General features: G+C 51.1%; 2 protein-coding genes across 2 annotated transcripts in view; both read left to right on the top strand.

The window, feature by feature from the left end:
- Positions 1-896, top strand: part of SH2D5 (SH2 domain containing 5) — a 17,646-nt gene extending 16,750 nt beyond the window's left edge. Inside the window, 1 exon segment of the mRNA XM_077456204.1 lies at positions 876-896. Coding sequence (XP_077312330.1) covers positions 876-896 — 21 coding nt within the window.
- Positions 451-27,788, top strand: KIF17 (kinesin family member 17). Its single transcript, XM_077456268.1, is given in 16 exon segments — positions 451-1,027; positions 1,029-1,178; positions 4,422-4,568; positions 4,655-4,756; positions 8,053-8,242; positions 9,185-9,210; positions 9,212-9,638; positions 10,547-10,626; positions 11,491-11,638; positions 11,717-11,766; positions 14,947-15,086; positions 15,178-15,409; positions 18,901-19,159; positions 23,220-23,284; positions 24,672-24,789; positions 25,710-27,788. Coding segments are annotated over 16 exon segments (2,421 nt in total). The 5' UTR covers positions 451-946; the 3' UTR covers positions 25,916-27,788.
- The last annotated feature ends 92 nt before the right edge of the window (positions 27,789-27,880 follow it).

Here is a 27,880-nt window from a genome sequence, read left to right on the forward strand (position 1 = left end):
GACACCTACCAGCAAACATATGTAGGCATAGGACACGCCCCCTGCCACACCCCTTAAAGGAGAATTAACCCCAAAAAAAGGTTAATTAAATCCACAAGGGCTTTTTTTTTACCACCAATATTCCTTTATATTGGCTTTTAAAATTACAGATGTAGAAAATGTAGAAATTGGATGAAATGTCTATAGATCAGAGCAACGTGAGGAGGGGGGGGAGGGGCACATCAGGGGCACGTCAGGGATCTGTTTATATATATATATATTGTATATCAGTTCAGTCAGGAGGGGCCCTTCTCCGCACTCACCTGTATCCTGTGGGGGGAGGGAGGGGAGAGAGAAGGGGGAGGGGTTCTTGGCACTTGTAGCCCCGCCCCTCCTCTCAGCCGCTTTAGAATCTCCCGCACAGCCTCTTCGCTCCGCCCTCCGTTATCGACCAATCCCGATGAAGGAGGCGGTGGCTGATGCCATGTTTTTTCACATTTCATCGATCTTTATTGACAGTGCAGTGTCCGTGGCAGAGAAGCCCTCGGGTCACATTCCTGACGTCACACGCTGGTTGCTAGGTGACGGGCACGCTGTGCGGGGGGGCGGAACCGGAGAAGCAGAGCGGCGCGGAGCGGAGAGTCTCGGTAATACCGGGAGGGGGGAGGGGCCGGGCTGTTCCCATAGAGACCAGACGGCAAATCCAATGGAGGGTGGGGCATTGTGCACAGCCAATCACTGAGCAGGAGAGAGGAGCACAGTGTGATGGGAGCTGAGAGGAGACATCTCATTGGCTCTGGTCAGGGGTCCCCACCAAAATCAGTCTGAGGGTCACCAGAGCTGGGGACCCCCCAATGTCACCGGATCCCTCACCGCTCATCTCTTGTCTCTTCCAGGAGCCCAAACTGAGAGCATGACCGGAGGAGTCCTATAACCCGAGAGCGGAGCGCCGCCGTCCCCCGCAAACATGGCCGCCGAGAGTGTGAAGGTGGTGGTGAGGTGCCGGCCAATGAATGACCGGGAGAAGGGACATGAAGTGCCGCTCAGTGATCACCATGGAGAGCAGCCGGGGGCAGTGCTTCATCCGCAAACCGGAGGCGGGGGAGGAGACCCCCAAACAGTTCACCTTCGACGGGGCGTACAACACCGAGCATTGCACCGAACAAATCTACAACGAGATCGCCTACCCCCTGGTGGAGGTGAGGAGCCCCCCGCCGGGGCAACATCCCCCCCAGCACCCCACACTGACCCCCTCCCCCCCAACACCGAGCATTGCACCGAACAAATCTACAACGAGATCGCCTACCCCCTGGTGGAGGTGAGGATCCCCCCGCCGGGGCAACACCCCCCATCACCCCACACTGACCCCCCCTCCCCCCCTAACACCGAGCATTGCACCGAACAAATCTACAACGAGATCGCCTACCCCCTGGTGGAGGTGAGGAGCCCCCCCGCCGGGGCAACACCCCCCCATCACCCCACACTGACCCCCCCCTCCCCCCTAACACCGAGCATTGCACCGAACAATCTACAACGAGATCGCCTACCCCCTGGTGGAGGTGAGGAGCCCCCCGCCGGGGCAACACCCCCCCATCACCCCACACTGACCCCCCCCTCCCCCCCTAACACCGAGCATTGCACCGAACAAATCTACAACGAGATCGCCTACCCCCTGGTGGAGGTGAGGAGCCCCCCGCCGGGGCAACACCCCCCCATCACCCCACACTGACCCCCCCTCCCCCCTAACACCGAGCATTGCACCGAACAAATCTACAACGAGATCGCCTACCTCCTGGTGGAGGTGAGGAGCCCCCCCAGGGAAACACCCCCCCCCCGGGGGGCAACATTCCCCACCTTCCCAACGCCAACCCATTCCCCACCTTCCCGACTCCAACCCATTCCCACCTTCCCGACACCAACCCATTCCCCACCTTCCCGACTCCAACCCATTCCCCACCTTCCCGACTCCAACCCATTCCCCACCTTCCCAACTCCAACCCATTCCCCACCTTCCCAATGCCAACCCATTCCCCACCTTCCCGACACCAACCCATTCCCCACCTTCCCGACACCAACCCATTCCCACCTTCCCAACACCATCCCATTCCCCACCTTCCCGACTCCATCCCATTCCCCACCTTCCCGACTCCAACCCATTCCCCACCTTCCCGACTCCAACCCATTCCCCACCTTCCCGACACCAACCATTCCCCACCTTCCCGACTCCAACCCATTCCCCACCTTCCCAACGCCAACCCATTCCCCACCTTCCCAACGCCAACCCATTCCCCACCTTCCAACGCCAACCCATTCCCCACCTTCCCAATGCCAACCCATTCCCCACCTTCCCGACACCAACCCATTCCCCACCTTCCCGACACCAACCCATTCCCCACCTTCCCAACACCCATCCCATTCCCCACCTTCCCAACACCATCCCATTCCCCGCCTTCCCAACTCCAACCCATTCCCCACCTTCCAACACCATCCCATTCCCCACCTTCCCAACACCATCCCATTCCCCACCTTCCCAACACCAACCCATTCCCCGCCTTCCCAACACCATCCCATTCCCCACCTTCCCAACGCCACCCATTCCCCACCTTCCCAACGCCAACCCATTCCCCACCTTCCCAACGCCAACCCATTCCCCACCTTCCCGACGCCAACCCATTCCCCACCTTCCCGACGCCAACCCATTCCCACCTTCCCGACACCACCCATTCCCCACCTTCCCGACACCATCCATTCCCCACCTTCCCAACACCATCCCATTCCCCGCCTTCCCAACTCCAACCCATTCCCGCCTTCCCAACACCATCCCATTCCCCACCTTCCCAACACCATCCCATTCCCCGCCTTCCCAACACCATCCCATTCCCCACCTTCCCAACGCCAACCCATTCCCCACCTTCCCAACGCCAACCCATTCCCCGCCTTCCCAACACCATCCCATTCCCCACCTTCCCAACGCCAACCCATTCCCCACCTTCCCAACGCCAACCCATTCCCCACCTTCCCAACGCCAACCCATTCCCCACCTTCCCAACACCAACCCATTCCCCACCTTCCCAACGCCAACCCATTCCCCACCTTCCCGACGCCAACCCATTCCCCACCTTCCCGACACCAACCCATTCCCCACCTTCCCGACACCAACCCATTCCCCACCTTCCCGACACCATCCCATTCCCCACCTTCCCGACACCATCCCATTCCCCACCTTCCCGACACCATCCCATTCCCCACCTTCCCGACGCCAACCCATTCCCCACCTTCCCGACACCAACCCATTCCCCACCTTCCCGACACCAACCCATTCCCCACCTTCCCAACGCCAACCCATTCCCCACCTTCCCGACACCAACCCATTCCCCACCTTCCCGACACCAACCCATTCCCCACCTTCCCGACACCAACCCATTCCCCACCTTCCCGACACCAACCCATTCCCCACCTTCCCGACACCAACCCATTCCCCACCTTCCCGACACCAACCCATTCCCCACCTTCCCGACACCAACCCATTCCCCACCTTCCCGACTCCAACCCATTCCCCACCTTCCCAACGCCATCCCATTCCCCGCCTTCCCAACGCCATCCCATTCCCCGCCTTCCCAACGCCAACCCATTCCCCACCTTCCCGACACCAACCAGGGGTATTGTTAGCATGGCAGCCAAGGTGGTAGTTGGCAGGGCAGCCCGGGGGGGGGGGGGTAGTTAAGTTAGGAAGGGTAGAGTCCCACCGCAGCTTGTCTGGGGATCCTGACGCTGTTTAGTTGTTCAATTTTGACATCAGCAAAAAGCGTGCGTGTCCGGAGTGACCCTTAAGCTGGCCGGTACATCAGAGCGCCGAGAGCTGTGTACTCAGGGATGGTCTGTCTGCATTGTGGAGTGTTATCAGCATTAAAGTATTACAGCGGCTGCAGCAGACAGACATTACTAAGTGATGGGTAAATCGTTTCTACAGTCTGCGGAGCTGTGCGCACCATGTATACTGTATACTGCAAGCCAACAAAAAAAATAAAAAATGATATATTATAATATTACAGTATATATTGTTTTTTGCCTCAATGGCAAGTCTATAAAACAGGTTCTTCTGAAAGCACACGCTTACAGTAGGAGGAGAGAGCAGGATGATCACCTAATCAGCATGCTGCTGCTCCTTCATACCAGGCTGGGGGTCATTCTTAGCCAGGTCTGTGTTGCTTGTGGATATTAAAGACCTGGCTTTGCTTTCTGGCAGGGGTGGCTGGACCCTTACAAACCCCTTTTGTCGGGTTAATCGGTTACCATCTCTGTACTTAGCAGCTTGCCTGGATTTTAGTTTTAAAATAAAGAAGTTCACCAGGTTGCCATGAACAACATGGACTCTGTATAATGGAGCTGTGAATGTACATCTTCCTTTATGACACTGAGCGGCCTGTGTCCCTCCCCCGCAGGGAGTCACTGAAGGGTACAATGGCACCATCTTTGCCTACGGACAGACCGGCAGCGGGAAATCCTTCAGCATGCAGGGGATCCCGGACCCTCCGTCGCAGAGGGGGATCATTCCCCGGGCGTTCGAACATATCTTTGAGAGCATTCAGGTGAGTGAAGAGCCTCGTCTTCTACATCTTTGTGGATTTCCCGTATTTCTGGGTCTCACGTTTTCCTACTTTCCTCGATTCCACAGTGTGCCGAAAACACCAAGTTCTTAGTGCGAGCCTCGTACCTGGAGATCTACAACGAGGAGATCCGGGATCTACTGGGAGAGGACACCAAGCAGAAGCTGGAGGTATGGGTGGCCCTATAGATCTGTATAATGGGCAGTCTGAGGAATGGCCGCCGCCATGCTATGGTGGCTCAAACTTCAGCTGATTCCTACTAAATGTTTGACATTTGAGCTGTGGGCAGACCTGTCGACACAACCCGACTCTACAAAATAGATTTTTCAGTTTACATTTTTTGGGGGGGGGGGGGGGGGGGTTGGGGGCTCATCCGGGATCTGTTCAGTTGACTTTTGTTGAAGGAGCTGGGTGGGAAACCAAACAACGACTTCATCCAATCAGATACAGGCACAGTCCAGGTATTGTGACAGCCATGGGTGCCAGCTGTCAGAATGCAGTAGCTGCCAGGGAAGATTCCTTCATGTTGTGCTGTTTAGTGTGGATGGGGGAAATCAGATTGATATCTCCCATTCAGTCCACAGGGTGAGCGAGATAAACCTCCATAGGCTTCTCCACCATATGGGCTGATCTCTTGGAGGGGGGTGGGCCATGGGAGACCCCTGTGATCATTCACACTGAGAGATCATCCTAGATTATCCTAGTCAAGGTTCGCGGCCTATCACATGGAACTCAAGATGAAAAACTTGTTCCTTTACATGAACCATAAACTATTTTTTTAAAGGCCATTTGTGGCCCACTGGGCAACCCTTATAACTCAGGTATCAGCCTTTGGACATGGTTTGAGGACAAGTCCATATTAATGGCCATTGTTTGGGGGCAAGTCTATATTAATGGCCATGGTTTGGGGGCAAGTCCATATTAATGGCCACGGTTTGGGGGCAAGTCCATATTAATGGCCACGGTTTGGGGGCAAGTCCATATTAATGGCCACGGTTTGGGGGCAAGTCCATATTAATGGCCACGGTTTGGGGGCAAGTAAATCTTAATGGCCACAGTTTGGGGGCAAGTCCATATTAATGGCCACGGTTTGGGGCAAGTCCATATTAATGGCCACGGTTTGGGGGCAAGTAAATCTTAATGGCCACGGTTTGGGGGCAAGTAAATCTTAATGGCCACGGTTTGGGGGCAAGTCCGTATTAATGGCCACGGTTCGGGGGCAGGTCCGTATTAATGGCCACGGTTCGCGGGCAGGTCCGTATTAATGGCCACGGTTCGCGGGCAGGTCCGTATTAATGGCCACGGTTCGCGGGCAGGTCCGTGTTAATGGCCACGGTTCGCGGGCAGGTCCGTGTTAATGGCCACGGTTCGCGGGCAGGTCCGTATTAATGGCCACGGTTCGCGGGCAGGTCCGTATTAATGGCCACGGTTCGCGGGCAGGTCCGTATTAATGGCCACGGTTCGCGGGCAGGTCCGTATTAATGGCCACGGTTCGCGGGCAGGTCCGTATTAATGGCCACGGTTCGCGGGCAGGTCCGTATTAATGGCCACGGTTCGCGGGCAGGTCCGTATTAATGGCCACGGTTCGCGGGCAGGTCCGTATTAATGGCCACGGTTCGTGGGCAGGTCCGTATTAATGGCCACGGTTCGCGGGCAGGTCCGTATTAATGGCCACGGTTCACGGGCAGGTCCGTAATAATGGCCCAGGTTTGGGGGCAGGTCCGTATTAATGGCCACGGTTCGCGGGCAGGTCCGTATTAATGGCCACGGTTCACGGGCAGGTCCGTAATAATGGCCCAGGTTTGGGGCAGGTCCGTATTAATGGCCACGGTTCGCGGGCAGGTCCGTATTAATGGCCACGGTTCGCGGGCAGGTCCGTATTAATGGCCCAGGTTTGGGGCAGGTCCGTATTAATGGCCCAGGTTTGGGGCAGGTCCGTATTAATGGCCATGTCACTTTGTAATAAGATGCCCAACAAGCTCATCCACTGTCCACAAATTTTGGCTATATAGTGAAGGACCCCACATTTCCACACTCGATGGACAGGAGGTCAGTGTGTCGTGTGAATTGCTTAGAAGAATTTTTCAGCTTAACATGATGGCTGAGAATGATGAAGATGTAATACGCAGACACTGTATACACACACTGATCTAATATAAAGAGAGTCAGGGACAGGCGGCGGTGGCTTCGGGGAGGACGTGGTTAAACTCTTGCTGTGTATTGGGTTTCCCCCAGGCAGGGGAGGGAGGAGCGGGCACACACATGCCAGGCTTTGTTACCGGCTCGTTGACCCGAGTTACCACAACAACGGTTGTCTCTTCTCCCAGACGCATCGGCAGATGCCTGCCTGTCAGTGTAATGGTACAAAATGGAGTCCGGCGCTGCCGCCAAATGTAGGAAACCATCCGGCCTCACTGATGTCATGATACCGATCCCGGCAGTAAAACCCGTACAGCCAAAACCTGCCCCTCCCCCAGGATTAGGCTTCTGGGTCTATTTTACCATCAAATATGTGTCCAGTAAATGCCACCAATACAAGACCTCCGTACCAAATACATTCATCTGTCTGCAGCCCCAGAGCGGCTCGGCACACGGCGCTACCGAGGAACCATTTCATTCCACCATCAGTCACAGCCAATGCAATCCTCATCTCCATATCTCTGACATATAGCGTAGCGATGTACAGAGCATACAGCACCCGAGGAGAGGGTGACCCTCCACTGCCATAGAGCCCCACGCCAAGGTCAGGCTGTTCTCCCTGTGCGGGTTTCCTCCGGATACTCCGGTTTCCTCCAACACTCCAAAGACATGCTGGGAGGATAATTGGCCTCTGACTAAGCTGGTCCCCTAGTACATGTATGTATGTATGTGACATAGGGACCTTAGATTGTAAGCTCCTTGGGGCAGGGACCAATGGGAATCTAACATTGTCAGCACTCTATAAATCTATTCTTGCAGCATTGTCACTCTAGGACCGGACTACAGAACCCCTCCAGGCTCATTACCATAAGATGGGGGAGGTGGTCTATAGTCCATGGAGGAGAGCAAATAACATTGCCTGAGATTTCAGGGCAGCACAGAAAGTTATCAACTCGATGGATTTCTCTCAAAATCAACCAAACAGAAAAAAAAAACTTTTCAATGGTATAATATTTATCAGATCAAATAAGAGAATTTCCTCCCCTCCCCCCCCCCAATTGCTGTTCTCCACCACCATAAAAAAAATGAAATAAAAAGAAGGCTCAGATTCACAGGTACACGCCGGCCTCTTCCTGGCACTTGGCAGCGGGCAGAGACTAGTGGTGAATGTCGGCACACATGCTGCCAGTTTGTGGTGGGCGGGCACTGTAGTGTCCCACGGCAATTCTGCGCATGTGGGAAGATTGGCCGCGCCTGCGCACGTATTGCCTCCCTCCTGGAATAGCGATTGATGTAGCGATTCTGATTGTGTTTTGTATGTTGTCAGCTGAAGGAACACCCGGATAAGGGGGTGTATGTGAGAGTCCTGTCCCAGCACACCGTGCACAGCGTCGCCGAGTGCGAGAAGATCATGGAGACGGGCTGGAGGAATCGTTCGGTTGGATACACCTTGATGAATAAAGACTCCTCCCGGTCACACTCCATTTTCACCATCAATATAGAAATGTGCAATACAGGTAAGGGGGCTACCCCGAGGTGACCCGGGGAGAGGGGGGGCTACCCTGAGGTGACCCGGGGAGAGGGGGGCTACCCTGAGGTGACCCGGGGAGAGGGGGGCTACTCTGAGGTGACCCGGGGAGAGGGGGGCTACCCTGAGGTGACCCGGGGAGAGGGGGGCTACCCTGAGGTGACCCGGGGAGAGGGGGGCTACCCTGAGGTGACCCGGGGAGAGGGGGGCTACTCTGAGGTGACCCGGGGAGAGGGGGCTACTCTGAGGTGACCCGGGGAGAGGGGGGCTACCCCGTGGTGACCCGAGGAGAGGGGGGCTACCCTGTGGTGACCCAGGGAGAGGGGGGGCTACCCTGAGGTGACCTGAGGAGAGGGGGGGCTAGCCCGAGGTGACCTGAGGAGAGGGGGGGCTAGCCCAAGGTGACCTGAGGAGAGGGGGGGCTAGCCCGAGGAGAGGGGGGCTACCCCGAGGTGACCCGAGGAGAGGGGGGCTACCCCGAGGTGACCCGAGGAGGGGGGGCTACCTCGAGGTGACCCGAGGAGAGGGGGGGCTACCCCGAGGTGACCCGAGGAGAGGGGGGGCTACCCCTAGGTGACCCGAGGAGGGGGGGCTACCTCGAGGTGACCCGAGGAGAGGGGGGGCTACCCCGAGGAGACCCGAGGAGGGGGGGCTATCCCGAGGTGACATGAGGAAAAGGGGGCTAACCCTAGGTGACATGAGGAAAAGGGGGCTACCCCGAGGTGACATGAGGAAAAGGGGGCTACCCTGAGGTGACATGAGGAAAAGGGTCTTCCCTGATGTAAGATGGGGAGAGGGGACTATAGGCCACCGTGATGTGGCATGGGTAGGGGCAATGCCAAGGGGATGGGGGAGGCCCTGGTATCCTCAATGCAATGGGTTGATGAGGCCATGATGTTTCTGCAGTAACTGACCTCTTGTCTTCTCACAGATGAGAATGGCGAGGATCACCTACGGAGCAGGAAAGTTGAATCTGGTGGATCTGGCAGGCAGCGAGAGGCAGTCAAAAACCGGAGCCACCGGAGAGCGACTGAAAGAGGCCACCAAAATAAACCTGTCCCTCTCCGCCCTGGGCAACGTCATCTCAGCCCTGGTGGATGGGAAGTCCACGCATATCCCCTACAGGGACTCCAAGCTGACCCGCCTTCTGCAGGACTCTCTCGGGGGGAACACAAAAACTCTGATGGTGGCTTGTCTGTCTCCCGCCGACAACAATTACGACGAGACCCTCAGCACCCTGCGCTACGCCAACCGAGCCAAAAACATCAAGAACAAACCGCGCATCAACGAGGACCCTAAAGACGCCCTGCTGAGGGAGTACCAGGAGGAGATCAAGAAGTTAAAGACCATGCTGACCCATCAATCCGACATCAAAGACATAACCCGTAAGTGGGACTACATGTATAAGAGGTGCCAGACCTTGTTAGTATCCAGAAATGTCTGGGCCCTCTCATTTACTAAGCTGAATCGCTGCATTGAGGCGGTTACCATGTGACACGAGCCCCCCCAAAATGGAGGAGGGGGGTCTTGAGAAAGATTCAGATATGTAGAAGGGACGCCACTTCAAAGGTAATCATTACAATTGGATATTTTATTGAATGATCAACAATGTGCAAAAAAAATCCAACGCGTTTCAGGGAATCACAAACACCCCCTTCCTTAGGGCTGTAAGGATATTACATGACATCAATAATGCCTGCATTCATTCAGAGCGGCGGGAGATAGTTCTAGGTCCCCCGGTATTGAATTGTATTGTAATTGTACTGTCTGCCTTCTCCCTAATGAAGCCGCTGCTTCGTTTGTCCATTCAGACATGAAGCCGTGGCCCCGCCCCCACCCCCTCTCTCCTCATTGGCTCACTGGCGTTGACAGCATTGGGAGCCAATGACGCTTCGCTGCTACCTCAGCCAATGAGGAGGGGGGGGGGGGGTCTGGACAGCCGGGGGTCTCTCATACAACATTGGTGAATCGAGATGGGGCTCAGGTACGTATTAGGGGGGCTACTGGACATCTTAATGCATAGAATGCACCTCCTGCCTTTACGACCGATTTTAGCCCTGGTGGGGGGGGGGGGTCGGGGGGTGCTAGTGAATAGTGAACCCCCGAACGCGTCATTTATTTTATTATATTGCTGCTCAAGTGAAATATCATTCTGGACTCGATCACCACTTGCGTGGCGCCCCTTGCTGTATATAATCTGTAACCACCATACAAGCCAATGTTATAATTTGTAACTTATTGAACCCGGAGGATAATCTGTCAGACTGACCACATTTGTTCTGTTTTGTATCAGCATTTGAGAAGCCGCCGGTGAAGGCAGAAGTCAACGGGCATGCAGTGGACGTGGAGGCAGAAAAACAGCTGATCCGCCAGGTAATGCCTTGACCCAATATCCACCTCCATGTAATGACCGTCCCGCCAATACACATGTACTGTGTTCACCGACGCGTTTCTGAGGTCTCATCCACTTTGCTCACAGCTCATCCATTGTCCACCATGAGCTATAGAGCAGGCCTATATATATAATACACTATCCAATCCGATTCCCTGCAAGGACAGAGCCAATCAAACTGATAACAGGTCACCAGAGCAACTCTGTAAATGGTACCGCCCATACAGGAAGTCAGACGCAGCCAATCAGAGCGGAATGCTGTCTGTGTCCCTGCTGGGGAGGTTGGACCTCTCTATTTGTGCAGCTGACTGTTGTCATTAAAACAGGGATAGCGGGAGAATCCTACAATGGGGACACCTATTCAGGTGACAATTCCTGTCACTTCCTGTTGTGTCTTGTGAAAGGAAGTGAAGGAAAGTCTCCCCTGTGGGACACAAACCGCAAAAAGAAAAAACAAGACAAGTTTTCATGTACCTGCATGTACGGAATCTGATTGTCGCCCCCAGGAGGGGGCCGTATAATGGGAAAACAGTCAGATCTCTGCGGAGGGCCGACAGGTGGATTTATACGATGTGTGTGTGTGTGTGTGTGTGTACAATGAGACTCTTACCTGATCTTTTCCTGACCCTTACCTGATCCTTACCTGATCCTTACCTGATCCTTTCCTGATCCTTACCTGACCTTTACCTGACCCTTTCCTGATCATTACCTGATCTTTACCTGACCCTTTCCTGATCCTTACCTGACCTTTACCTGGCCCTTACGTAACCCTTTCCTGATCATTACCTGACCTTTACCTGATCTTTACCTGACCCTTTCCTGACCCTTACCTGATCTGTGCCCAGGAGTATGAGGAGAGGTTCGCTCGGCTGAAGGCGGAATACGAGGCAGAGCAGAAGTCTCGGGTGAGGTTGGAGGAAGATATCTGCAATCTGCGGACTTCCTATGACCAGCAGCTGGCCACCATGGAGGAAGATCTGAGAAAGAGAACAGGTGAAGGTCATTAATGTAAAAAAAAGTCTCGCTATTCCGCAATCTGCCGCACAAACCACCTTCATTTACTGTCCACAGGGGCCAATGTGACTGTCGGAGGACCCATAGCAGAGGATCCAGCAATCCAGGTGAGAGAATTCTAACCAGTACAGAGGATACATTGTATACAGGTGAGATGATAGATCCAGTACAGAGGATACATTGTATACAGGTGAGATGATAGATCCAGTACAGAGGATACATTGTATACAGGTGAGATGATAGATCCAGTACAGAGGATACATTGTATACAGGTGAGATGATAGATCCAGTACAGAGGATACATTGTATACAGGTGAGATGATAGATCCAGTACAGAGGATACATTGTATACAGGTGAGAGAATTCTAACCAGTACAGAGGATACATTGTATACAGGTGAGAGGAGAACCAGTACAGAGGATACATTGTATACAGGTGAGATGATAGATCCAGTACAGAGGATACCTTGTATACAGGTGGGATGATAGAACCAGTACAGAGGATACATTGTATACAGGTGAGATGATCGATCCAGTACAGAGGATACATTGTATACAGGTGAGATGATAGATCCAGTACAGAGGATACATTGTATACAGGTGAGATGATAGATCCAGTACAGAGGATACATTGTATACAGGTGAGATGATAGATCCAGTACAGAGGATACATTGTATACAGGTGAGATGATAGATCCAGTACAGAGGATACATTGTATACAGGTGAGATGATAGATCCAGTACAGAGGATACATTGTATACAGGTGAGATGATAGATCCAGTACAGAGGATACATTGTATACAGGTGAGAGAATTCTAACCAGTACAGAGGATACATTGTATACAGGTGAGAGGAGAACCAGTACAGAGGATACATTGTATACAGGTGAGATGATAGATCCAGTACAGAGGATACATTGTATACAGGTGAGATGATAGATCCAGTACAGAGGATACATTGTATACAGGTGAGATGATAGATCCAGTACAGAGGATACATTGTATACAGGTGAGATGATAGATCCAGTACAGAGGATACATTGTATACAGGTGAGATGATAGATCCAGTACAGAGGATACATTGTATACAGGTGAGATGATAGATCCAGTACAGAGGATACATTGTATACAGGTGAGAGAATTCTAACCAGTACAGAGGATACATTGTATACAGGTGAGAGGAGAACCAGTACAGAGGATACATTGTATACAGGTGAGATGATAGATCCAGTACAGAGGATACCTTGTATACAGGTGGGATGATAGAACCAGTACAGAGGATACATTGTATACAGGTGAGATGATCGATCCAGTACAGAGGATACATTGTATACAGGTGAGATGATAGATCCAGTACAGAGGATACATTGTATACAGGTGAGATGATAGATCCAGTACAGAGGATACATTGTATACAGGTGAGATGATAGATCCAGTACAGAGGATACATTGTATACAGGTGAGATGATAGATCCAGTACAGAGGATACATTGTATACAGGTGAGATGATAGATCCAGTACAGAGGATACATTGTATACAGGTGAGATGATAGATCCAGTACAGAGGATACATTGTATACAGGTGAGAGAATTCTAACCAGTACAGAGGATACATTGTATACAGGTGAGAGGAGAACCAGTACAGAGGATACATTGTATACAGGTGAGATGATAGATCCAGTACAGAGGATACCTTGTATACAGGTGGGATGATAGAACCAGTACAGAGGATACATTGTATACAGGTGAGATGATCGATCCAGTACAGAGGATACATTGTATACAGGTGAGATGATAGATCCAGTACAGAGGATACATTGTATACAGGTGAGATGATAGATCCAGTACAGAGGATACATTGTATACAGGTGAGATGATAGATCCAGTACAGAGGATACATTGTATACAGGTGAGATGATAGATCCAGTACAGAGGATACATTGTATACAGGTGAGATGATAGATCCAGTACAGAGGATACATTGTATACAGGTGAGATGATAGATCCAGTACAGAGGATACATTGTATACAGGTGAGAGGAGAACCAGTACAGAGGATACATTGTATACAGGTGAGATGATAGATCCAGTACAGAGGATACATTGTATACAGGTGAGATGATAGATCCAGTACAGAGGATACATTGTATACAGGTGAGATGATAGATCCAGTACAGAGGATACATTGTATACAGGTGAGAGAATTCTAACCAGTACAGAGGATACATTGTATACAGGTGAGAGGAGAACCAGTACAGAGGATACATTGTATACAGGTGAGATGATAGATCCAGTACAGAGGATACCTTGTATACAGGTGGGATGATAGAACCAGTACAGAGGATACATTGTATACAGGTGAGATGATCGATCCAGTACAGAGGATACATTGTATACAGGTGAGATGATAGATCCAGTACAGAGGATACATTGTATACAGGTGAGATGATAGATCCAGTACAGAGGATACATTGTATACAGGTGAGATGATAGATCCAGTACAGAGGATACATTGTATACAGGTGAGATGATAGATCCAGTACAGAGGATACATTGTATACAGGTGAGATGATAGATCCAGTACAGAGGATACATTGTATACAGGTGAGATGATAGATCCAGTACAGAGGATACATTGTATACAGGTGAGATGATAGATCCAGTACAGAGGATACATTGTATACAGGTGAGAGAATTCTAACCAGTACAGAGGATACATTGTATACAGGTGAGAGGAGAACCAGTACAGAGGATACATTGTATACAGGTGAGATGATAGATCCAGTACAGAGGATACCTTGTATACAGGTGGGATGATAGAACCAGTACAGAGGATACATTGTATACAGGTGAGATGATCGATCCAGTACAGAGGATACATTGTATACAGGTGAGATGATAGATCCAGTACAGAGGATACATTGTATACAGGTGAGATGATAGATCCAGTACAGAGGATACATTGTATACAGGTGAGATGATAGATCCAGTACAGAGGATACATTGTATACAGGTGAGATGATAGATCCAGTACAGAGGATACATTGTATACAGGTGAGATGATAGATCCAGTACAGAGGATACATTGTATACAGGTGAGATGATAGATCCAGTACAGAGGATACATTGTATACAGGTGAGATGATAGATCCAGTACAGAGGATACATTGTATACAGGTGAGATGATGGAACCAGTACAGAGGATACATTGTATACAGGTGAGCGGATCTGTCCTGGATTCTGGTGAATGGATCTCTGCTCACATTTTCTATTGGATTGCCCATCTCAGGTAGAGGCGGCTCCGGCACAGGTGGCGGTACATCTGCGCAGTGTGAAGAGGGAGGAGCTCACCGCAGACTCCGCCTCCAACATGCTGCTCCCACCGGAGGACTCCGCCCGCTCGGTCAGCCCTCAGGAAGTGCTCGCCAGGTCTGTAGTCTGTTTTCCGCCATGGAAGCCATGTTTGGATCGTAGGGATCGGATTGTAACTTCCCGGTGACGGGTTCTCTCTCTCTTGCAGGCTGCAGTTGCTGGAGCAGCAGGTGGTGGGCGGTGAACAGGCCAAAAACAAAGACCTGAAGGAGAAGCATAAACGGCGGAAAAGATACGCTGATGAGCGAAAGAAGCAGCTGATCGAGGCGCTGCAGAACATAGACGAGGAGAGCGGGGACCGCGTTCTACTCAACGTCTACGAGTCCATCCAGGAGGAGCTGCAAGTCAAGAGCAAACACCTAGAGAAGCTGCAGAAAAAGGTGACAAAGAGCTGACACTCACATTCAAAGCTGAACTCCGGCTTTACCTTTCCCCCCCCCACATTTGTAGGGGAGCCCCTTACAGCCAACCTGACCGGACCCCCCCCAAATAAACACAGTTTACTATGCTTCAGTTATGAATAAACCCAATGAGTGATCAGTACTGATTAGTTATTGTGTTTATTCAGGAAAGGAAGGGGCTGGTAAATGTGATATATTTACCGGACCCTCCCCCCCCCAGTCTGATGAATCCTATTGTGTCCTTAAGAAAGAGAGGGGGAGGGAAGCCATCAGCACTGCAGAGGTGGGTACACAGGGGGGGGGGGGGGCCTGGGCAGTATGTATGGTGTGCGGGGAGGGTGATTGGTGTGGCTCAGGGGCGGGGTATTTACTGGAACCAATCCCGTGTATGGCTCTCTCTGCAGCGGGAGAGAAGCCAGCTTTCAGCTGCTGCAGAGAGAGCCATACAGGGGATTGGTTCCAGTAATTGGCCCCCCACCACCGTGCCGATCGTCCTCCCCCATCCACATTCAATTCACCCAGCTGCCTGGGCCTATACAGGAGGACCGGTGGTACCCCCTTATCCATGGCCCTGGCTATTTGCATTCTCTGATATCAATTGTTTTTGCTCTTCATCATGTGTGGGGAGATCTTTAGGGCTGGCGTCAGTCACTGTACTGATGTTCCGAAGATTTATATGAAAAGAACACATCCCTGGCCTCCCTTTAGACATGCATGCTCCGCCCTGCTGGCCAGGTGTAGACTTTAGCTGTGCAATCTGCTGATCGGACACGTGATTTCTCTATCAGACACTATTGTTGTGTTTTGTGCAACTGATCAGCAAATTGCACAGCTAAAGTTTTTGATATAAGTATAAAAAAAAAAAAAGTGCATAAATCTATTAGCTGCCAACATTCCACTAGATATATAATGTAAATACAGATAAACAAATATAACGTGGCGCTCAAAATAGTGACAAAAATATATATAGCTGTGAAAAAAGGTACATATACCAAAAACATCTCATCAATGAATAGAACAATATATGTTGTAAATAAACAAAATGAACTCGAGGTGAATGTTCCACAAATGAATGATTTAAAAAACATTCAGAAGTTCTCGGATAAAGAAGACGGAGCAGCTGAAAGGTGAATCCTGTGTGGGGAAAAGTCTCCCGCACTCCTCCCGGGAAAATCTATCGCAACCTTGTGTGTAAAGGAAGGATAAGGCGGCACTCTTCCCAGACTCGTATACCGGACAGCAGAGGAGGTGGATGGGCTGGCCTTTCTCCCTCAGAAAAATAGGTGCAGGAACTCGACCAGGACCCTCCAAAACCCCCTGACACACACACCCTACAAAACGCGTCAAATTTCATTCCCAGCAGGAGGGTCTTAAAGGGGCATTAAATGCCAGGAGTGCAATTTGTACAGAGTGCCAAGTTCAGGAGTGCGTGCAGGGTTCAGAGGTGAGCGCTGCATACAAAGTGCAGAGCTCAGGGGTGCGCGCTGCATGCAGAGTTGAGGGGTGCGGGCTGCATACAAAGTGCAGAGCTCAGGGGTGCGCGCTGCATGCAGGGTTGAGGGGTGCGCGCTGCATGCAGGGTTCAGAGGTGAGCGCTGCATACAAAGTGCAGAGCTCAGGGGTGCGCGCTGCATGCAGGGTTGAGGGGTGCGCGCTGCATACAAAGTGCAGAGTTCAGGGGTGCGCGCTGCATGCAGAGTTGAGGGGTGCGGGCTGCATACAAAGTGCAGAGCTCAGGGGTGCGCGCTGCATGCAGGGTTGAGGGGTGCGCGCTGCATACAAAGTGCAGAGTTCAGGGGTGCGCGCTGCATGCAGAGTTGAGGGTTGCATGCTGCATACAAAGTGCAGAGTTCAGGGGTGCGCGCTGCATGCAGCGTTGAGGGATGCGTGCTGCATACGAAGTGCAGAGTTGAGAGGTGCGCGCTGCATGTAGAGTTGAGGGGTGCATGCTGCATACAAAGTGCAGAGTTGAGGGGTGTGCGCTGCATGCAGAGTTGAGGGGTATGCGCTGCATACAAAGTGCAGAGTTGAGGGGTGCGTGCTGCATACAAAGTGCAGAGTTGAGGGGTGTGCGCTGCATGCAGAGTTGAGGGATGCGGGCTGCATACGAAGTGCAGGGTTGAGAGGTGCGCGCTGCATGCAGAGTTGAGGGGTGCGTGCTGCATACAAAGTGCAGAGTTCAGGGGTGCGCGCTGCATGCAGCGTTGGGTGCGGGATGCATACAAAGTGCAGAGTTGAGGGGTGTGCGCTGCATGCAGAATTGAGGGATGCGTGCTGCATACGAAGTGCAGAGTTGAGAGGTGCGGGCTGCATGCAGGGTTCAGGGTTGTTCTGCACACAAAGTTCAGAGTTGAGGGCTGCATACAGAGTGCAGAGTTGAGGGGTGCGTGCTGCATACAAAGTGCAGAGTTGAGGGGTGCGTGCTGCATACAAAGTGCAGAGTTGAGGGGTGTGCGCTGCATGCAGAGTTGAGGGATGCGTGCTGCATACGAAGTGCAGAGTTGAGGGGTGCGTGCTGCATACAAAGTGCAGAGTTGAGGGGTGCGTGCTGCATACAAAGTGCAGAGTTGAGGGGTGCGTGCTGCATACAAAGTGCAGAGTTGAGGGGTGCGTGCTGCATACAAAGTGCAGAGTTGAGGGGTGTGCGCTGCATGCAGAGTTGAGGGATGCGTGCTGCATACGAAGTGCAGAGTTGAGGGGTGCGTGCTGCATACAAAGTGCAGAGTTGAGGGGTGCGTGCTGCATGCAGAGTTGAGGAATGCGTGCTGCATACGAAGTGCAGAGTTGAGGGGTGTGCGCTGCATGCAGAGTTGAGGAATGCGTGCTGCATACGAAGTGCAGAGTTGAGGGGTGTGCGCTGCATGCAGAGTTGAGGAATGCGTGCTGCATACGAAGTGCAGAGTTGAGGGGTGCGCGCTGCATGCAGAGTTGAGGGGTGCATACAGAGTGCAGAGTTGAGGGGTGCGCGCTGCATACAGAGTGCAGAGTTGAGGGGTGCGGGCTGCATGCAGAGTTGAGGGGTGCGCGCTGCATGCAGAGTTCAGCCTTCTTCCACAGCTGCTTACCTCTGCATCCCCCATCTCACTTTCACCCCTCTTCTTCTGTAGTACCTCCCCTCACACTGTAGGTGGCTCTGCCTCTCTCACTTGCTGGGAGATCATCCAGTGGGGGTGTCGGCATCTCTCTTGTCCCCACCCCGCACTTGGAAAGCACAGGAAGTCAGACCTCTGTGTTTAGAAGTGATGGTGGTGAACCGGGAGCAATGGGCCTGAGTTCCACCAAGTCCCGGCTGAAAGAAAGCCCTGCACATGGGCATTGATGAGGAAGCCTCAGCGGGATTCAGCGTGCCAAGTAGATTATCAGGGAATGGGGCACTTCCGATATCCTGACACCTCTTGCTTACGGCTGTATACAGCGGCAAATTACTGACATCTTTTTTTTTTTTTTTTCTTCCTGATTCTGTGGCACAGCTGAAAGCCGCTGATGTCGAAATTGAAGATCTCCACTCGGAATTTGAGCGGGACAGAGACGATTACCTGGTCACCATCCGCCGCCAGGAAATGGACCTCCTCCTCTTCCAGCAGATTCTAGACCAGGTCCAGCCCCTGATCCGCAGAGACTGCAACTACAGCAACCTGGACAGAATCCGGAGAGAGGCGGTCTGGGACGAGGACAGCGGGACCTGGAGGATCCCAGAGCTTGTCCTACAGAAGACCAGCCTCCCTACAGGTCAGTCATGGCCGCCCACCAGGGGGCAGTACAGGGGGGCAGTACAGGGGGCAGGATTGGCCCAGAATTTAGCAGCAACATTGCTTCAGTATGAGTGCCTGTGATGTCATTATTTTATTCAATGTAGCTGGTTTCCAATACAGTCCCCACCTTAGGCCACACCCTGTTAACGTGTTTCACCCCAATAGGGCTTAATCATAGACCTCTACAATTAAAGTATAACTTAAAAACAAAACAAAAAAAAGGGGGTTTGCCTTTTCTTTTCTTTTTTTTAGTTTTGGACAAAGTGGAGAGGGATTAGAACTCCTGTCAAGTTTTTATTGCCGTCTGTGTCCTCGTTGGGAAGATTCACCCTCACTGTTTACCATTACCATCAAAAGTGGGGGAAAATAAGAAATACATTTTTGGGTTGCCCCCAGAAAAAAGTAATAGAGGGGAAATCTTCCAATGGGGACACTAGTTCTAGTGACCCCCCCCCCCCCGAAGGGATTCCATTAATGTTCAGGAATTTCCTCTCACTTCCTGTTTATGGCTATGGGACAGGAAGTGAAGGTAAATCTCCTCAATATGGCACCAATGGCAAAAAAAAATACAGGGGTTATAATCCTCCCTTACTCTATCTAAAAGGAAAAAAATAAACTTTTGCCTATAGTTCTAATTTTAAGCCGTATTGGGGTGACACGTGTCGGGGGAGGGGTGTGGTCTAAGGCACAGACTGTGCATTGGAAGCCGCATTGAATAAAGGACTGTGGTGGGATTTGAACATCGCTTTACTCTTTGCTGGATATGCCGAGCGGGACGAGTTATGGGGGTTCAGCAGAGCTTGGAGCGGTGCAGTTTTTTGGGGATTCCCGTGGTGCAAACGCTTGTGCCCTTTGCCCCCTCCCCCCCCAGATTTCTACTAATATGTCGAACAAAAAAGATTCAATGGTGAAATGCACTTTACCCACTTCCGGACCGCCCGCCGTCATTCTACGCCGTTGGTTTGAAGGGGGATATGGCAGACGATAGTTACCGCAAACCCCCGGTACCTTTTACTTCAGCAGGCGGTGCGCTTTCAAGATACAAGTGGTCTCTGCGGTGGATTCGCAGCAAGGTCGCTTTTATCGACAGCAGGAGAGGGCCCCTCCCTCCCGCCACTCTCCGGTGCTTTCCGCCACTTACCGGAGCGGAGGCGATCGGGTCCGCTCTCCTGCTGGTATGGAGATGAGTGAGGGGAAGATGGCCCCCCACCGCACTCCATACCATTGCAGGGCGGAAGCGACGTCAAAATGTCACTTCCACCCATCGCTCATAAAGCAACATATATATATATATATTTTTTTTAACACGCCGTTCCCGCTGAGCTCGCGAGTAGAAAGCGAAACGCACACGTGAGTAGCGACCGCATATGAAAACGGTGCTCAAACCGCACATGTGAGGTATCGCCGCGATCGTTAGAGCGATAATTCTACCGCCAGACCTCCTCTGTAACTCAAAACATGCAACCTGTAGAATTTTTTTTTTAAACGTCGCCTATGGAGATTTTTAAGAGTAAAAGTTTGTCGCCATTCCACGAGCGGGCGCAAGTTTGAAGCGTGTCATGTTGGGTATCAATTTACTCGTAACGTTATCTTTCACAATATAAAAAAAAACAAAATTGAGCTATCTTTACTGTGGTCTTATTATTAATTCAAAAAAGTGAAATTTTTCCAAAAAAAGTGTGCTTGTAAGACCGCTGCGCAAATACGGTGTGACAGAAAGTATTGCAATGACCACCATTTTATTCTCTAGGGTGCTGGAACCCCCAAACATTATATAATATATATCATTTTTCCTAAGTAATTTTCTAGCAAAAAATAAATAAATCTTTTAACTTGTAAACAACAAGTTTGAAAAATAGGCCTGTCCTTAAGTGGTTAATCACCTCCTGATCAACCATTGTAGTTAAAGTGATACGAAACAAGCGCCCCCCCCCCCCCCCCCCCCCCCTATGGGGATGGCGGCTCTGTAATTATTTTAATAAAAAAAAAAAAACATCAAAGTCCCTTTTGCCTATTGGATATCCAGCTGTCACATGACCCGGCTCTCTCCCAGCCTGTCTGTAGGGAAACATGAGTAGGAGGAGCTTCTAGTCCTCTGCCGCTGGTCACATGATCAGCCTTTGGGATACAGAATAAAAATAAATACATAATATCAAACTGTTTTAAATTGTCATACAAATATTTGAAATGAAATCTTTATGAAACGAAAAAAAAAAAAAAAGTTTTATTATTTTTTGACAATAACATGGTGTGGGCGGATTTCTGCCAGTCACAGGCTGTGTCACGCCCCTCCAGGCCTGTGTCTAAGAATAAAAAGGGAGGAGAAGCCTCCATCAATCTATATGTAATATCCCACCCCCATTGTGTTTAGTTGGTTAGTGGGCATGGAGGAGGAGGAGGAGGGAGGGAGTGGCCTGTCATTGTGTATACGCCCCACGTGTGTGACTCTGTAAAGGAAATGCTCAGCATAGAAACTCACTGAAAACTGAGCATGTGCAGAGCTGCCACCACCGCTCTGCAAAATCCCCAACTGCAATGGGGGACATGGACAGGAGGGGGAGAAAGAGAGCAGTAGGATCAACCAGGATTTTTGCAGAATGCAGAAAAAAGAATCTCATAGTGATGAGTGGGTATGATCAGCATGGAATAATAATGTATTTATCGTTTTTTTTTTTTTTTATGGTGTGGGTTTAGGGACACTTTAACCACTTCAGCCCTGGAAGATTTGGCTGCTGAATGACCAGGCCATTTTTTGCGATTTGGCACTGCGGCGCTTTAACTGACAACTGCGTGGTCGTGCGTCGTTGCACCCAAACAAAATTTATGTTCTTTTTTTTTTTCACACAGAGATTTCTTTTGGTGGTATTTGATCAACTTTGAGTTTTTTTTTTTGTTTGTTTTTTTGTTTTTTTTCGCTATAAACCAAAAAAAAAGCGACGATTTTAAAAAAATATATATATTTTTTTGCTATAATAAATATCCAAAAAACAAAACCAAAAAAAAAAATTGCAAAAAATCAATATGATTGGTTTGAGCAAAAGTTATAGCGTCAACAAAATAGGGGATAGATTTATGGCATTTTCATCTTCTTTTTTTTATTTTTATTTTTCCCCCTTTACTAGTAATGGTGGTGATTGATTTTTTTAGCAGGACTGCGACATTGCAGCGGACAGATCGGACACTTTTGACACATTTTTGGGACCATTGACATTTATACAGCGATTTTTATACAGAGCTAAAAAACAAAATGCACTGATTACGGTGTAAATGTCAGTGGCAGGGAAGGGGTTAACACTAGGGGTCGATCAAGGGGTTAAGTGTGTTCCCTCAGTGTGTGTTTCTAACTGTGATGGGATGGGACTGACTAGAGGAGGAGGCAGATTTCTTTTCCTACTTAGTAGGAACAGCAGATCTGTCTCCTCTCCCCTGTCAGAACAGGGATTTGTGTGTTTTATACACAAATTCCCGTTCCGGTTCTCGTGCCCGTGATCGCGGATGGCCAGTGGCGACCGCGCCCGCCAGCCACATGCATTGCCCCCCCCCCCCCCCCCACTGTGCAGTGGGCATGCCTGCTATAGCTTTTAAAGGAGCCACCGTACGTATAGAGGAATTTGCGCAGGAGAGCCAACCTGCCCCCGTATAGGTATGTGAGCTGTTCGGCAAGGGCGCCGGTTACTCCAGTAGGACGTGTGTGCAAGCCCCTTATCTATAGAAGGGATGTGTGTACCCGGTGCGCTCCTAGCGATAGCTCAGCCACCATGCGCTCGGCATAGAGATGGTATTGTTATAGTCAGCCCTCCGAGTTTAGAAGTCCTCACCCGGGACTGTGCGTTCTCCTCTTATAGTGTTTATAATGGACAGTCCCACACACTGCCGGGACAAGGCCATCCAGCACCCAGGGCAGAGATGCCAAACTGCACCCCCTTTCCCTTCTGGTCAGGGCACCCACATCCCTGCCATAAACCATTGTGCCCAGGGCAGCTTCCCCCCTCCTGCCCACCCCTTGTCACACATCTTCATCTTTCCTCTTCCTGCAGCTCCGGGTCTCCCATCAGCTAAAGCCAAGAAGATGCCATCCCCCGAGAATGGAGACCACCCCCTGGTAAGTCCTCTGCATGACAGGACATAATAGGTGCACATTATATGGATAACCACCATCTAAAACCTCAGACTGGATGGTTGTAAGCCTGGCGATTACTTGCACTGGTGGTTTATTCCTCTTTTTTATTAGTCCATTTGTAATTTAATTTCATTATTAGTTTCCTTTTTAATGGCAGATCAACACTCCAGCGCACCACAATGCATGATGAGCGTTGCAGTAATAAATAAAAAAAAATGGCACAGGTTTCTCCTGTGCTGGGGCTTATTCAGATTGAATGGCCCATTCCACAATGCATGATGAGCGTTGCAATAATAAATAAAAAAAATGGCACAGGTTTCTCCTCTGCTGGGGCTTATTCAGATTGAATGGCCCATGCCACAATGCATGATGAGCGTTGCAGTAATAAAATGACTAAAATGGGACGGGTTTCTCCTGTGCTGGGGTTTATTCAGATTGAATGGCACATTCCACAATGCATGATGAGCATTGCAGTAATAAATAAAAGGGGACAGGTTTCTCCTGTGCCGAGGCTTATTCAGATTGAATGGCCCATGCTACAATGCATGATCAGTGTTGCAGTCATAAATGAATAAAATGGGACGGGTTTCTCCTGTGCTGTGGCTTATTCAGATTGAATGGCCCATGCCATGATGCATGATGAGCGTTGCAGTAATAAATAAAAAAAATGGCACAGGTTTCTCCTGTGCAGGGGCTTATTCAGATTGAATGGCCCATGCTAAAATGCATGATGAGCGTTGCAGTCATAAATGAATAAAATGGGACGGGTTTCTCCTGTGCAGGGGCTTATTCAGATTGAATGGCCCATTCCACAATGCATGATGAGCATTGTAGTAATAAATAAATAAAATGGGACGGGTTTCTCCTGTGCTGGGGCTTATTCAGATTGAATGGGCCATGGTCATGCCACGTGGCACAGCACATGGTTCATAGCTTTGTGGCACCACATGGCATGATATTGAGAGTGGGCCCAATGCTCAGACACGTTCCTTTACCACGCAAGGTCAGAATGCCCCCTCCTATGAGCCAATAAATACTTTGGCAGCATAGGTTACGGGTCCAGCCCATTGTGTGACCTCCTTCTGCGGAAGTGCCCAAGGTGGACGCCTCTTCTGTCCTAAGGGGGCCGCAGTGATGTGCTGGACAGACACAGCGCACTCTAGTGGTGGATTGGGTGTAGTGGAGGAAGACGTGGATTGGTATCTCAGTGTGAGAGAAGACAGAAATGTGGACATTACAGAGGAACGTGGACCCGTCCGGTGTGTGAGAAGTCCCGGCCCAGCATTGCACACGGACAGAAATAATCATGGCGTCTTCCAGATCAGAGCGCCTGTCTGTGACCTCTGCATTATTATGTCTTTGCTTCCAGGGGGAGGACCGCTACAAAGCCATGCTCAGCCGGAGCGACAGTGAAAACCTGGCCAGCAATTACTTCCGATCCAAGAGAGCCAGCCAGATCCTGAGTGCGGACCCCATGAGGAGCCTGGGTGAGTCCATTACAGGGGGGTCATTACCTGAAGACTGGCAGGTGTCAGCCCAGCCCCCCCTCCCTCCCCCGTGCAATAATGTCCTCACCTGCACACACCTCTCTATGATCTCTGCATGTAGAAGGGCCCTCACCAGCACACACCTCTCTATGATCTCTACATGTAGAAGGGCCCTCACCTGTACACACCTCTCTATGATCTCTACATGTAGAAGGGCCCTCACCTGTATACACCTCTCTATGATCTCTACATGTAGAAGGGCCCTCACCTGTACACACCTCTCTATGATCTCTGCATGTAGAAGGGCCCTCACCTGTACACACCTCTCTATGATCTCTACATGTAGAAGGGCCCTCACCTGTACACGCCTCTCTATTCTCTGCATGTAGAAGGGCCCTCACCTGTACACACCTCTCTATGATCTCTGCATGTAGAAGGGCCCTCACCTGCACACACCTCTCTATGATCTCTACACGTAGAAGGGCCCTCACCTGTACACACCTCTCTATGATCTCTACATGTAGAAGGGCCCTCACCTGCACACACATCTCTATGATCTCTACATGTAGAAGGGCCCTCACCTGTACACACCTCTCTATGATCTCTGCATGTAGAAGGGCCCTCACCTGTACACCCCTCTCTATGATCTCTACATGTAGAAGGGCCCTCACCTGCACACACATCTCTATGATCTCTACATGTAGAAGGGCCCTCACCTGTACACACCTCTCTATGATCTCTGCATGTAGAAGGGCCCTCACCTGTGCACTCCTCTCTATGATCTCTACATGTAGAAGGGCCCTCACCTGCACACACCTCTCTATTCTCTGCATGATGTTCTGTTACCTGGAAGTTAAATGTTAGGAGTAATAAGTATTTGATGGGCGGAGGTTGATGTGTGATGTTGATCCTCTATGCAGGCCTGCACAGCACATCTCCAGCATTCACCACCCCCCTCATCACTTCTCCATCCATCCTGACGTCCAGTCGAAATTCTGTGTCCCCTGTGCAGTCCATGGATGCACCTTTACCGCGGCCATTCCGGCTGGAATCCCTGGAGATTCCGGCACCTTCTGCCAAGACCAAACGGAAGAAGAGCAAGAACCACAACACAGAGTTTTACTGAACCCTCCCGAGAGGCCTGATGTCATGGAAGGTTCCTGACCAGCAGTGTATCCGGCCACAACAGGCACCACTATGGGGGGGCCCTCAATGTGATACAATGGGCACCACTATGGGGGGGCCCCCTCAATGTGATACAACGGGCACCACTATGGGGGGGGGGCCCTCAATGTGATACAACGGGCACCACTATGGGGGGGGCCCTCAATGTAATACAACGGGCACCACTATGGGGGGGGGGCCCCTCAATGTGATACAACGGGCACCACTATGGGGGGAGGCCCCTCAATGTGATACAACGGGCACCACTATGGGGGGAGGCCCCTCAATGTGATACAACGGGCACCACTATGGGGGGAGGCCCCTCAATGTGATACAACGGGCACCACTATGGGGGGAGGCCCCTCAATGTGATACAACGGGCACCACTATGGGGGGAGAGGGCCCTCAATGTGATACATCGGGCACCACTATGGGGGAGGCCCCTCAATGTGATACAACGGGCACCACTATGGGGGGAGAGGGCCCTCAATGTGATACATCGGGCACCACTATGGGGGAGGCCCCTCAATGTGATACAACGGGCACCACTATGGGGGGGGGGCCCTCAATGTGATACAACGGGCACCACTATGGGGGGGGGGGCCCTCAATGTGATACAACGGGCACCACTATGGAGGGGCCCTCAATGTAATACAACAGGCACCACTATGGAGGGGGAGGGCCCTCAATGTGATATAACGGGCACCACTATGGGGGGGGGCCCTCAATGTGATACAACGGGCACCACTATGGAGGGTGTGATACAAACTCTGTGTGATAGTATCTGTCCTGTGTGACTGCACTGCCTGCTAACCATCCATACTGCATGACGGGGGGAAGGTGGCTTCCTACCCACGAGGAGCCACACTGTGGACATACATAGATGGGTGGAAGTCCTCCCAGCAGCCTCTGCTGCTAAGAACATCCTTTATAAGAGGCTGTTCATCCACAAGGAGAGTTTATACACCCAGAACCTACTGGGGGGATGTTTGTCACGAGCGGTGCAGACAGAATCTGGATTAGCTGAGCGTAGTATCCAATCAGCTTCTATCTGCAGCTTAGTGAAGCTTTGAACATGAAAGGTAGAATCTGATTGGTTGCCGTGCATTTCTGCTTCAATTTTGATGAATTCCCCACAATGTATTTTGCACAATAAATTTTATTTGAAAGATTAAAAAAAAAAAAGTTGTGCTCGAGTCTGATTCTACACCTTCCACCCCGCGAACGCACATTACCACAACACACTTCAGATTCTCCACAGCCAACGCAATCAGCACTCTCAATGCAGAGGGTCCACGCGGGAGGCGCGCAGAGGGTCCACGCGGGAGGCGCGCAGAGGGTCCACGCGGGAGGCGCGCAGAGGGTCCACACGGGAGGCACGCAGAGGGTCCACGCGGGAGGCGCGCAGAGGGTCCACGCGGGAGGCGCGCAGAGGGTCCACGCGGGAGGCGCGCAGAGGGTCCACGCGGGAGGCGCACTGTGGTTCTAGATCAGAGGCTTGCTGAGCTCTATGTGAGAGGGTTATTAAGGGACTATATAGGAGGCACACAGAGTATGTGGAAGGGTCGCTATGGGCCTATATGGTAGGCACACGGAGGTTTTATGTGGGAGGCTTACTGGAGGTCCATATGGGAAACATACTGAGGGTCTATATTGGGGGGGGGGGCACATGAAGGGTTGTACATGGGAGGCAAACAACGGCATCTGGAAGTTGGTGGGATATATTAGGAAGCAACTGAACATGTTGTCCCTGAAGTTGATGTATTGAAAGCAGAATAACTGGACAAATGTAAGAAGGATTTGAGGGAGGGAAGGCTCATTGATGGAGGTGGGGGGAGGGAAGGCTCATTGATGGAGGAGGGGAGGGAAGGCTCATTGATGGAGGTGGGGGGAGGGAAGGCTCATTGATGGAGGTGGGGGAGGGAAG

Source organism: Lithobates pipiens, unplaced genomic scaffold (assembly GCF_037356315.1).
Source record: "Lithobates pipiens isolate NorthernLeopardFrog02 unplaced genomic scaffold, aLitPip1_a1.2 Scaffold_27, whole genome shotgun sequence".
Taxonomy (NCBI): Eukaryota; Metazoa; Chordata; class Amphibia; order Anura; family Ranidae; genus Lithobates; species Lithobates pipiens.